Source organism: Salmo salar, chromosome 09, assembly GCF_965601325.2.
Source record: "Salmo salar chromosome 09, fSalSal1, whole genome shotgun sequence".
Taxonomy (NCBI): Eukaryota; Metazoa; Chordata; class Actinopteri; order Salmoniformes; family Salmonidae; genus Salmo; species Salmo salar.
The window spans coordinates 74,256,061-74,269,413 of NC_138299.1; the positions used below are offsets into that span (position 1 = coordinate 74,256,061).

General features: G+C 41.4%; 1 protein-coding gene across 1 annotated transcript; it reads right to left on the reverse strand.

The window, feature by feature from the left end:
• Positions 1-11,219: 11,219 nt before the first annotated feature.
• Positions 11,220-12,947, reverse strand: ndufc1 (NADH:ubiquinone oxidoreductase subunit C1). The gene is made up of 4 exons (XM_014212340.3): positions 12,649-12,947; positions 11,888-11,991; positions 11,565-11,640; positions 11,220-11,357 (listed from the first exon to the last, which is right to left on the reverse strand). The coding sequence occupies exons 1-3, from the start codon at positions 12,692-12,694 to the stop codon at positions 11,581-11,583; spliced, it is 210 nt and encodes a 69-aa protein (XP_014067815.1). The 5' UTR covers positions 12,695-12,947; the 3' UTR covers positions 11,220-11,357; positions 11,565-11,580.
• Positions 12,948-13,353: the final 406 nt, after the last annotated feature.

Below are 13,353 nucleotides of genomic sequence, written 5' to 3' on the forward strand. Positions count from 1 at the left end.
TTGTCAAACCATGAGTCATCCCGAAAATTGGTTTTCTTACAAAAACGTCTGTAGCTGTCGAACAGTTTGACCAACAAACTATTATGACCACTCTATGGAAAGGGGAGACTCTCACAAGTAGTGTCACAGGACTCGTCTAACTTTAAAAAAAAAAAGTATGAAGGAAGTTTTGTGCCTACCCACAAAAAGGGGCTATATATATATATATATATATATTTCCTTAACTGTTTTATATCTTCTAGATATAGGACAAAAACTTCAAAACCTATGATATATTTTTTACTCTTTTTTTTGCCATTTATGCACGTGTTATTCAATGTTTTTCTCTGGGCTATTGTAGTAAAGGTCAAATTAAACGTTTATACCTAAAGCGTCCTAAAATTCTAAATCAAACAGCTCAATGATCCATAGTATGACCATCTTAACCTTCCTGTTGTGTTCTGGTCGAATTGGACTGATTTACAAGTTTTCTCTCTGAAAAATGTAGTTCATTTAATCTGATTGTCATAAGGTTCCATGACTTTGTCCACACAGGGCATCTGAACACCCAAAATACATGTTGATGATTTTCATTACATTTTGGGTGTTTTATTTAACTTTTGTACACCTGTGGTGTTCCTGGTCAGAAATGACCGGTCATTAGAAATGAATGGGTGAGACTACAATTAGTGTATAAAATTGAGTTCAGGCACATGCCCATTCATCAGATGGACACGCTTCCTCTCCCAGACCCCCACATGCATGTCTGTTTGAGCACACACACACACCTCACTCCCCTTCTTTGCTTCCATGTCAACCCCCACGGGAACCTTTCCCCAACATAATATTTTCCCCACGGGAACCACACTTGTTGGCATTCTCACAAACAATCGCAACATTGTTTCAATAATATATTGAACTTTTCTCACTGCTCTGGTACATTAAGCTTTTTTGAGGCCTTGCTCATAATTCATTCTGTGGTAGCACAATGACCAAACGATATACTGTTTGTGAGGCTCTTGATCATATCTTTGATCATGACACTGGTGAGGAGGAGAGAGGCCAGGAAACTGACAGTGAAGTAGTCTGTGATAAATAGTACAATATGTTTAATCTGAGTATTTGTTATAGTCAAACTAATCCATACATTATGCTTTTTTTGATCAAAAACGAGTTGTATGAGCTCAGGTCAATGAAGCCTACAGAACATAAATAGCAAATAAAGTTAAAAACGTGTAATTTTCACAAGATCTTAAGTTGATAAAAAAAAAAAAGATCTAACACAACATTAGGTGATAATATATGTATTATTATGTATTTATAATCAGCTATAATGGGGCAGTCATTTTGGACCGGGAACACAGAATGAATTAACAAGTAACGAACACAACAGGAGGGTTAAAACAATTCCATGTCAGCTTAGAACCCCACTTTAAACCAATTTAGGCAGACACTCTGTTCAGGTTCAGGGCATTGCATTACACATTTCCGGGGGCGCCGTATGGGGGAAGTTAGGACGATTCTACGGGTCTGTGACTAACACTTGCCCTAAAAAAATATTAGAACTGTCACGTCCTGGCCAGTATAAGGGTTAATTGTTATTGAAGTTTGGTCAGGACGTGGCAGAGGGTATTTGTTTTATGTGGTTCGGGGTGGTGTTTTGGAAAAAGGGTGTTTGATTTAGTATTTCCGGGTTTTTGGGTTATGATCTTTGTTTACGTATTTCTATGTTTATCTAGTTAGTTGTATGTCTATTTTTGGTTAATTGGGGTGGACTTCCAATTGAAGGCAGCTGTGTGGTGTTGCCTTTGATTGGAAGTCCTATATTAGTTGGGTGTGTTTGTTTGTTTAATTGTGGGAGATTGTTCTGTGTTTAGCCTTGTGCCTTGCCAGACTGTCTGTATATCGGTCGTTCACTTGTTTTGTTATTTTTGTACGTTAATTTTGGGAAGTTAATAAATGTCAAGATGAGCTTACACATACCTGCTGCGTTTTGGTCCTCCATTACTGACGAAAACCGTGACAAGAACATTAGGTATATTTTTTTCAATATTAAATTATTAACCTATCATCATTAATATAATATTTTATTTACAATGTGCTAATACAACTAACGTTTTCTTTTTCATTTCTTGTTTTTGGCTAAAAGTAAGCATCCAGAGAGCCCCCAGAGAGCCCCACCCGCCCTCTATTTACATGAAATGGTTCGGTCCTGCCCCCAAACCAGGTGCGAATGACACTTTTTTTAGCAGTGAATTGCGAGTGAGGAGTGCTGGTGGAGCATCATGTCTCAGCTTCCTAAAGAAAAATCTGGCTTCCAAAAACAAAAAGAAAGAAAAGAAAGAAAGGAGAGAAAAAAGAAAGGGCGACAGTATGTCACCCAATTTTTCACAAAGGAAGGTGGGTGTAGTCTGTGAGTGTTGGAAATTATCCTGTTAGCTTAGTCCATAGTGAAACAGGCTACTTTTGCTCCCCTAACATTACTTACTTAATATCTTCACAGACAATTCTGAGTGTTTACATTTCGCTCCTCTTTTAGCCGACATTTAATCAATGCAAGCAAACGTTTAGCAAGCTATTCATACTAAATCAGTTGTCCCTGCCTGGTGCCAGGCCCAAGGGATGTAGCTTTAGGCATAGCAGCCCTGTCTCCCCATCCCCATACCCCTGACCCAGCCCTACTCCCACCTGAAGAAGGAGGTGAGCAGCATTGTGTTGAATGACATGTTAGTTGGCATAATTGCAGGTACTGCAATGCATTGAGGATAGGAATGTGATTCTCCAGTCAGGAAAAATCTCTCTTGACACAGAGGCAGTCAATATCAGAGCCTTAAATGAAGAGATGCAGGCTCTTAGAGATGGATGGGAGTCTCTCCTGTCTGAGGCAACACTGATTGCTACGCAAATGGATGTTGCACCTCAATTTAGCAAGGAACACAGCCGCCAGAGGAAAAGGAAGAGATTCCATGATGAGACCTCTCAAGAGGAGACAGCTCAGGACAGTGCAGCAACAGTGTTTTGGAACACAGTGTTTTTTTACTGCTATGAACAACATCATAAGTGACTTGAACACTAGGCTCCACACCACTGCAAAAATTGTAGTATAATTTTCTGCTGTTCTGAAAGTTGGGCAGATTAGTGAGGATAAAGTCCCTTCTGGGTGCCAACCACTGATCATGAAGTATTACAGAGATCTTACACCTGAGTTTCAAAAGGAAGTAAGACACCTGAACACTGTATATGCTGCCACTTTCCCCCATAACTTGTCCCCTCTTGGTCTCCTGATGGCAATTAGTAAGATGCAGCTGCAGAGCATTTTTGGACAAGTGTGCATTGCTTTACGTATAATTTGCACACTGCATGTGACTTGCTGGTGGCGAGAGAGCTTTCAGTAAACTAAAACTGATTAAAAAAAATATTTGAGGTCCACTATGTCCCAGGACAGGCTTTGTAGTCTTGCCATGCTGTCCATTGAAAGTCGGTTAGCTAGAAAGCTGGACTTCAAAGACTTGATCAGTGACTTTGTTAGCAAGAAGGCTCGGAGCTGGGTTCTTGGTGAGTAAGGCTGAGGAAGGGCCAGTGCTAACTGTTAAATGGCATTGTTATGGATATTGGATCACTACACACGATGCCCACAGGCTGAGAACAAGACTGAGAACAAGATATATCTCAAAGTAATGGCTGGATTGCCATAAAATTTGTTGTGCACAATCAAGACCCCAAGTGGAAGAAACCTATTGATTTGATGACCACTTGACCTTTTCTCTAGCGCCACCATCAGGCTTTTTCATTTTTCATTTCCATTTCCACTTTTACAGCTGCTTATTTTCTAGTTGGTATGTTTACTTATTTCAAAAATCTGCTGCTGATTTTATTATTTTGTTTGTTATATCATTCTATAGATGATAATGTTCATTTATTTTAATTGAAGAGGTTCATGTAAATTTAAGTAATATTTATTTTAAGTTATTCATTAATGTTAAGAGAATTTTCCATTCAAGAATTTGACCATTAAAATTACATTTAGACTGTAAAAGATGGCCTTTAGCACAATTCTTATAGAGGGTATCAGTCTTGCATCAAATAGTGAATTCCACTGTATGCAGAATGCTCCATGCATGTCTGCAGTGTTATATTTTCACAGCTCACTGTCAGTAAATATCATGCAGTAAATATTGGACTACAAGAGAGTTGCAAGCCTGCAAAGGTAGAGTTATTTAAAGTTTTGAATGGGTCGATTGGGTTCTGGAGGTGTGTGGTTACAGCAATTGCGCAGGGTTGGTGTGGCCTGTGGTGGTGGGGTCCAATGTGATATCTTTTCATGGGGACCAAAATTCCTGGCGGCGCCCCTGCACATACCCTACCACTGGCAAACATGTCTCAATAGCGAATAGCCTAGACAATTTACGGTAGCCTTTTTAATTACATTTTTCAACTTCATCTGAAGGGGAGTTTGTTCACCATTTGCGCAATGCGCGTTCCAAAATCGATCAATTCCTCCATGTGCGCGGATTACCCCAAGAAAGGGTAAAGGTAGGAAATGGGGTGCCAAACCCCAGTGGGTTAAATATGCTCCACAGAGAAGTATCAACTCATTTACAGTTAGCATTGGTCTAGCAGTGGTCTTTTATATATGTTCAAAGCTGTCAATTTGATTTATAGAGGATGGGCAGGTGGCTTTTCATAAACCACAGGCTATGCTCCAGTTCCTTCATTGCTGGAATGTTCTAGAAATGTCCGAAGACATGCGCGTACTGGGACCAGAAATCGGCTCTGGTATTTCTAACACACTGACAATTTTTTTTCCTTGAGGCCCCATTATTAGCCAGATAATTATCATTTTACATTTAATTACATTTTACAGGTGTAAATATTGGACTATAAACTGTGCCTTCCTGTGTTATACTTATGCTATTTTTTTTTATTCCATTCTACTGAGCCATTTGCTTTATGTTCATATTCTTACCTTTTATTTCTTATTGTTGTTTCATTGTCGAGAAGGAACTAGGGGCACAGCCAGGGGCACACTCCAATACTCAGACATCATTTACAAATGCAGTATTTGTGTTTAGAGTCCACTAGATCAGATGCGGTAGGGATGACAACCCATTATATTGATAAGTGTGTAAATTGGACCATATTACTGCCCTGACTGAGCATTCGCAATGTAACGAGTACTTTTAGGTGTCAGGGAAAATGTAAAAAAGTACATATTTTCTTTAGGGATGTAGTGGAGTCAAAGTAAAAGTATTCAAAAACATAAATTCTCAAGTAAAGTACAGATACCCCAAAAATATACTTAAGTAGTACTTCAAAGTATTTTTACTTAGTAACTTTACACCACTGCAGGAACACTCAGCTAAAAATGGACCAGTCCATCTGGCATTTGCCCGAAATGCCTGATGGCCAGTCTGCCCCTGTCCAAAGGTCATTGTCATAGCCTATGAGATTATATCTTGACGTGAGGGGGGACAACTCAGGGGGGGTGTTGACTGTCAAAATTGACCACAATTTTACAAATTAGTTTTATTGGCAAGGCAGCAAGTCATCATGTCCTGGCTATCAGACACACAGTAGAGTTCCATAATATAAGGGACAAATATCTGCAGTGCCACTGGAGAACACAACATTAGCTAGCATTTTCTGTAATCAAATTAACGAATGATGCAATGCTGAAGATCTGTTTACAACAGGGAGGTATGGGGACTGGCTTTGCTCTCCCTCCACATCGTTATCGCAAGTGTCTGAACTAGAGGTGCCTAGACCAGTGGTGGAAAAAGTACCCAATTGTCAGATACCTTAATAGAAAGTTACTCAAGTAAAAGTGAAAGTCAGCCAGTAAAATACTACTTGAGTAAAAGTCTAAAAGTATTTGGTTTTAAATATACTTAATATACTTTTTTTCACCTTTATTTAACCAGGTAAGCTAGTTGAGAAAAAGTTCTCATTTACAACTGCGACCTGGCCAAGATAAAGCAAAGCAGTGCGACACAAACAACAACACAGAGATACACATGGAATAAACAAGCGTACAGTCAAAAACACAATAGAAAAAAAAGAAAGTCTATATACAGTGTGTGCAAATGGCGTGAGGAGGTAGGCAATAAATGGGCCATAGTAGCGAAGTAATTACAATTTAGCAGATTAACACTGGAGTGATAAATGAGCAGATGATGATGTGCAAGTAGAGATACTGGTGTGCAAAGAGTAGAAAAGTAAATAAAAACAATATGGGGATGAGGTAGGTAGATTGGGTGGGCTATTTACAGATGGACTATGTACAGCTGTAGCGATCTGTTAGCTGCTCAGATAGCTGATGTTTAAAGTTAGTGAGGGAAATATAAGTCTCCAGCTTCAGCGATTTTTGCAATTCGTTCCAGTCACTGTCAGCAGAGAACTGGAAGGAAAGGCAGCCAAAGGTGTTGGCTTTGGGGATGACCAGTGAGATATATTTGCTGGAGCACGTGCTACGGGTGGGTGTTGTTATCGTGACCAGTGAGCTGAGATAAGGCGGAGCTTTACCTAGCATAGACTTATAGATGACCTGGAGCCAGTGGGTCTGGCGACGAATAGGTAGCGAGGGCCAGCCGACTAGAGCATACAGGTCGCAGTGGTGGATAGTATAAGGGGCTTTGGTAACAAAACGGATGGCACTGTGATAGACTGCATCCAGTTTGCTGAGTAGAGTATTGGAAGCTATTTTGCAGATGACATCGCCGAAGTCGAGGATCGGTAGGATAGTCAGTTTTACTAGGGTAAGTTTGGCGGCGTGAGTGAAGGAGGCTTTGTTGCGAAATAGAAAGCCGATTCTAGATTTGATTTTGGATTGGAGATGTTTAATATGAGTCTGGAAGGAGAGTTTACAGTCTAGCCAGACACCTAGGTATTTGTAGTTGTCCACATATTCTAGGTCAGAACCGTCCAGGGTAGTGATGCTAGTCGGGCGGGCGGGTGCGGGCAGCGAACGGTTGAAAAGCATGAATTTGGTTTTACTAGAATTTAAGAGCAATTGGAGGCCACGGAAGGAGTGTTGTATGGCATCGAAGCTCGTTTGGAGGTTAGTTAACACAGTGTCCAAAGAAGGGCCAGATGTATACAGAATGGTGTCGTCTGCGTAGAGGTGGATCAGGGAATCACCCACAGCAAGAGCAACATCATTGATATATACAGAGAAAAGAGTCAGCCCAAGAATTGAACCCTGTGGTACCCCCATAGTATCAAAAGTAAATGTGATTGCTAAAATATACTTAAGTATCAAAAGTAAAAGTAGAAATAATGAAAAATTCCTTATATTAAGCAAAGCAGACGGCAACATTTTCTTGATTTTAAAATGTACGTAGAGTCAGGGGCACACTCCAACACTCAAGACATTATTTACAAAAGATGCATTTGTGTTTACTGAGTCCGCCAGGGCAGAGGCAGTAGGGATGACCACGTGTTCTCTTGATAAGTGCGTGAATTTGACAATTTTCCTGTCCTGCTAAGCATTCAAATGTAATGAGCACTTTGTGTGTCAGGGAAAATGTATGGAGTAAAAAGTTCAATATTTTCTTTAGCAATGTGGTGAAGTAGTTTTCAAAATTTAAATAGTAAAGTACAGATACTCCAAAAAACTACTTAAGTAGTACTTTAAAGTATTTTTACACCATTGGCCTAGACACAGTCTACAGATGTGAGACACATGCATGCAAGCATCCGCACCATGAATAGAGCAGGCTTTACAGAGTAGCCATCTACATTTTAGTCATTTGGCAGACGCTCTTATCCAGAGCGACTTACAGTAGTGAATGCATACATTTCATACATTTTTTTCTCCGTACTGGTCCCCCGTGGGAATCGAACCCACAACCCTGGCGTTGCAAACACCATGCTCTACCAACTGAGCCACACGGGACCGTACAGTACTCTGGAGCACCATATCAATAAAGCATCTATTTACTGTATTTCAATGATCACCCTGATAGTATACGTCTCTGTGTATTGGTATCCAGCCAGAGGTGACAGGTAGCCTAGTGGTTAGAGTGTTGGACTAGTAACTGAAAGGTTGCAAGATCGAATCCCCGAGCTGACAAAGTAAAATCTGTTGTTCTGCCCCTGAACAAGGCAGTTAACCCACTGTTCCTAGGCCGTCATTGAAAATAAGAATTTGTTCTTAACTGACTTTCTGAGTTAAATAAAATAAATTGGTATCCAGCCAGTGGTTGAATATCTCTGGAGACATGAAAATAACTACAGCAATGCTCCCCATCCAATCTGACAGAGCTTAAGAGGATCTGCAGAGAAGAATGGGAGAAGCTCCCCAAATACATGTCTGCTACCCTTGTAGCATCATACTCAAGAATACTTGAGGCTGTAATTGCTGCCAAAGGTGCTTCAACAAAGTACTGTGTAAAGGGTCTGAATACTTATGAAAATGTGGTATTTCTAAAAAACTTTTTTCTTTGTCATTATGGGGTAGTGTGTAGATTGATGAGGGAAAAAAAACTATTTAATCAATTTTAGAACAAGGCTGTAACATAACAAAATGTGGAAAAAGTTGAGGGGTCTGAATACTTTCCCAATCAACAGTACCTGTGTATTGGTATGTACTATACTGCTCAAAAAAATAAAGGGAACACTTAAACAACACATCCTAGATCTGAATGAAAGAAATAGTCTTATTAAATACTTTTTTCTTTACATAGTTGAATGTGCTGACAACAAAATCACACAAAAATAATCAATGGAAATCCAATTTATCAACCCATGGAGGTCTGGATTTGGAGTCACACTCAAAATTAAAGTGGAAAACCACACTACAGGCTGATCCAACTTTGATGTAATGTCCTTAAAACAAGTCAAAATGAGGCTCAGTAGTGTGTGTGGCCTCCATGTGCCTGTATGACCTCCCTACAACGCCTGGGCATGCTCCTGATGAGGTGGCGGATGGTCTCCTGAGGGATCTCCTCCCAGACCTGGACTAAAGCATCCGCCAACTCCTGGACAGTCTGTGGTGCAACGTGGCGTTGGTGGATGGAGCGAGACATGATGTCCCAGATGTGCTCAATTGGATTCAGGTCTGGGGAACAGGCGGGCCAGTCCATAGCATCAATGCCTTCCTCTTGCAGGAACTGCTGACACACTCCAGCCACATCAGGTCTAGCATTGTCTTGCATTATGAGGAACCCAGGGCCAACCGCACCAGCATATGGTCTCACAAGGGGTCTGAGGATCTCATCTCGGTACCTAATGGCAGTCAGGCTACCTCTGGCGAGCACATGGAGGGCTGTGCGGCCCCCCAAAGAAATGCCACCCCACACCATGACTGACCCACCGCCAAACCGGTCATGCTGGAGGATGTTGCAGGCAGCAGAACGTTCTCCACGGCGTCTCCAAATCAAATCAAATGTATTTATATAGCCCTTCGTACATCAGCTGATATCTCAAAGTGCTGTACAGAAACCCAGCCTAAAACCCCAAACAGCAAGCAAAGCATGTGAAAGAAGCACGGTGGCTAGGAAAAACTCCCTAGGAAAAACTCCCTAGAAAGGCCAAAAACCTAGGAAGAAACCTAGAGAGGAACCAGGCTATGAGGGGTGGCCAGTCCTCTTCTGGCTGTGCAGGGTGGATATTATAACAGAACATGGTCAAGATGTTAAAATGTTCATAAATGACCAGCATGGTCAAATAATAATAATCATAGTAGTTGTCGAGGGTGCAACAAGCATGTCCGGTGAACAGGTCAGGGTTCCATAGCCGCAGGCAGAACAGTTGAAACTGGAGCAGCAGCACGGCCAGGTGGACTGGGGACAGCAAGGAGTCATCATACCAGGTAGTCCTGAGGCATGGTCCTAGGGCTCAGGTCCTCCGAGAGAAAGACAGAAAGAAAGAATTAGAGAGAGCATATTTAAATTCACACAGGACACCGGATAAGACAAGAGAAATACTCCAGATGTAACAGACTGACCCTAGCCCCCCGACACATAAACTACTGCAGCATAAATACTGGAGGCTGAGACAGGAGGGATCAGAAGACACTGTGGCCCCATCCGATGATAGCCCCGGACAGGGCCAAACAGGCAGGATATAACCCCACCCACTTTGCCAAAGCACAGCCCCCACACCACTAGAGGGATGTCTCCAACCACCAACTTACCGTCCTAAGACAAGGCCGAGTATAGCCCACAATGATCTCCACCATGGCACAACCCAAGGGGGGGCGCCAACCCAGACAGGAAGACCACGTCAGTGACTCAACCCACTCCAGACTCTGTCACGTCTGTCACGTGCTCAGTGTGAACCTGCTTTTATCTGTGAAGAGCACAGGGCGCCAGTGGCGAATTTGCCAATCTTGGTGTTTTCTGGCAAATGTCAAACGTCCTGCACGGTGTTGGGCTGTAAGCACAACCCCCACCTGTGGACGTCGGGCCCTCATACCACCCTCATGGAGTTCGTTTGAGCAGACACATGCTCACTTGTGGCCTGCTGGAGGTCATTTTGCAGGGCTCTGGCAGTGCTTCTCCTGCTCCTCCTTGCACAAAGGCGGAGGTAGCGGTCCTGCTGCTGGGTTGTTGCCCTCCTACGGCCTCCTCCACATCTCCTGATGTACTGGCCTGTCTCCTGGTAGCGCCTCCATGCTCTGGACACTACGCTGACAGACACAGCAAACCTTCTTGCCACAGCTCGCATTGTTGTGCCATCCTGGATGAGCTGCACTACCTGAGCCACTTGTGTGGGTTGTAGACTCCGTCTCATGCTACCACTAGAGTGAAAGCACCGCCAGCATTCAAAAGTGACCAAAACATCAGCCAGGAAGCATAGGAACTGAGAAGTGGTCTGTGGTCCCCACCTGCAGAACCACTCCTTTATTGGGGGTGTCTTGCTGATTGCCTATAATTTCCACCTGTTGTCTATTCCATTTGCACAACAGCATGTGAAATGTATTGTCAATCAGTGTTGCTTCCTACATGGACAGTTTGATTTCACAGAAGTGTGATTGACTTGGAGTTACATTGTGTTGTTTAAGTGTTCCCTTTATTTTTTTGAGCAGTGTATATCTTAAAAATATTGTGGTGTAAGGGAAAATATTGAATGGCAGACCTTGACCCCCCCCTCTTCAATTGTGTATCAGGGAGAGTGGGATATGCAAAAAAACACATTTCCAATTCACAAATGCATATTAATACACACGTGTGAAATAGGACAAATAAGCACCCACCAAATTATTAAAATATGGGTTTATATAAAAGGAGACATGTAAATACAGTCATCTCTTTATTACACATAGAACTAGATATTATGCCCAGGACATGGGATCATTAAAACAAAATAAAAATACAGAAAAAAAAAAAAAGTGTGAAGACATCTTCAGATCACCCAGATGGATCCACGAAATAGTCCTGCAAAGAATAATAATGAATCACAAAACATTAGGCTGTCATGTTTTTCTTTTGTAATATAATAATCGAAAGAACAACAATCTGAATTCAAACGGCAGACATTTTTACAAGCGTTAGAACAGCACAACATCCTTATTCTTGAAAGTCCCACATGCATTACCTTTGAAATTACTAAACTGAGGGAGACTTGAAGAGGGTAAGACTCACATGTTGTCATAGCGATTCATTCCAGGCCATTCCTCACTTTGTACTCATGCACATCAGTGCTGTGCTGTTTGAAGAGCTGCAGATGAGAAAAATAACCATTCAACCAGCCTCTATAGTTTGGCATTCATCCTGGACTGCATTCAAAAATTCAAACAATGTTCTACAGTATTGTGAAAGGAAATCAGGGGAGAAGTTTACAAATATCAGTAGGCTAACTAAGTAATTTTATGTTTTGATCCTGGGAATGAATTTGGTGCCAAAGGGCACACAGTCATGCAGTTTAATGTGTGTAACCCCCAATAGAAGAGGTGAGCCGTCATTACCAGGCCCCAGAGGAAAGCGGACGTCCCGAACGCTAGGCCCACACGCAGCCAGTTGGGGTTGGTGTGATCTGGCTTTGCTGCGGTGAACACAGACCGACTCCCAACTGCAAGATAAAAGGGCAATGAGATTAATAATCAGTATTTGACTGACTGGCAATTCAACAGAAAGACTTGTGGGGTTGTAATGCTTTAGTTGTTACTGTATGAGTATGTTCTTGCTGACTCCCAATAGAGATCCCACAAGTGACAAGTTAGTCACAAATTGTGCATACATTATTGTAGACTACACCAATACTAGGTTGACAGATGTCTCCATAAAACAATCATTCATGAGGTAATTATTGTGCATGAAAATCCTGTGTTTGGACTAATGATTACATCCCAGGTAGCTAATAATACCTAACTAACTTGTAGACTACTAGTAAGCTAACGTCACTTAGCTACTATACCTAGATAGCTATATCAATCATTTGAATACAGCTACTTTGTGTTTTCATGTCAATTGCAATGTTATTAAAATTTGAATGGCTATCAATGTTGCCATATAACTTAGTACTTCACTTAGTCAAGACAGTTACGCTAACCTTGCTAAAATAACGTTAGCTATTGACATTGGCTAATGTTAGCTAGCTAAGCTAAGGTCAGGCCTCAAAACAGCCCGATAGCCAGTCTTCTCGCAAGGTTAACGTTTTTTTTAAAAATATATATATATAAAGGATTATTACACAATTTATACATCTGTTTCCTTTTACTTTACTTACTCTTGCTGACGCTTGCTGCCCGTAATAACAAACGATAAGGTGTCATTTTAGCCACAGGATTTGTTCCCTCATCCGAAATCGGTTCGTGACGAGCTGTGATCGACTATGTGCCCTGTCCAATGGAGTAGAATTTGAAATGAAAACTGAATAATAGATTGAAAAAAGAGGGATGATTTTATTTAGAGATGAAAGGCTCAGTGTTCCTCAAATAAAGTACACACTTGAACCATTTAGCCTTTTTTTAAACTAGGCAAGTCAGTTAAGAACTGCCTTGTTCAGGGGCAGAACGACAGATTTGTACCTTGTCAGCTCAGGGATTCGAACTTGCAACCTTTCGGTTACTAGTTCACCATTCTAACCAGTAGGCTACCCTGCAATAACATATCAACTTCTATATGTCATGTTTTTACGTCTATAATGCAAACCACATAACAGTAATGACAATGCTGCAATGATGGCTAATGGCTACGGAAATGGACTGTAATCTTATCTAATTCATATATTTTGTATTATTATTTCTGTCTGGGGCTGGGCACAGTGCCATGTAGCTAGCTCTGGAGAACCTAAGGTTAGAGTTATGAGAACAGAGAAAAATATATTTTACATCACGTCTATTGCAGAACCGAAGTGATGCACTATAGTTTATAACACGTCCCCTTCCATAATTGTCTTTGATTGATTGGTTACATTTGTAACTTTTCAGTT

What these genes read in the sequence shown, in the direction of transcription:
- ndufc1 (XM_014212340.3), bottom strand. Translation starts at nt 12,694, where the DNA reads ATGACACCTTATCGTTTGTTATTACGGGCAGCAAGCGTCAGCAAGA. An exon ending in GGCAGCAAGCGTCAGCAAGA is followed by an intron (nt 11,992 to 12,648) that starts GTAAGTAAAGTA and finishes TTTATCTTGCAG; the next exon opens with TTGGGAGTCGGTCTGTGTTC. An exon ending in CCGCTTTCCTCTGGGGCCTG is followed by an intron (nt 11,641 to 11,887) that starts GTAATGACGGCT and finishes TCTCATCTGCAG; the next exon opens with CTCTTCAAACAGCACAGCAC.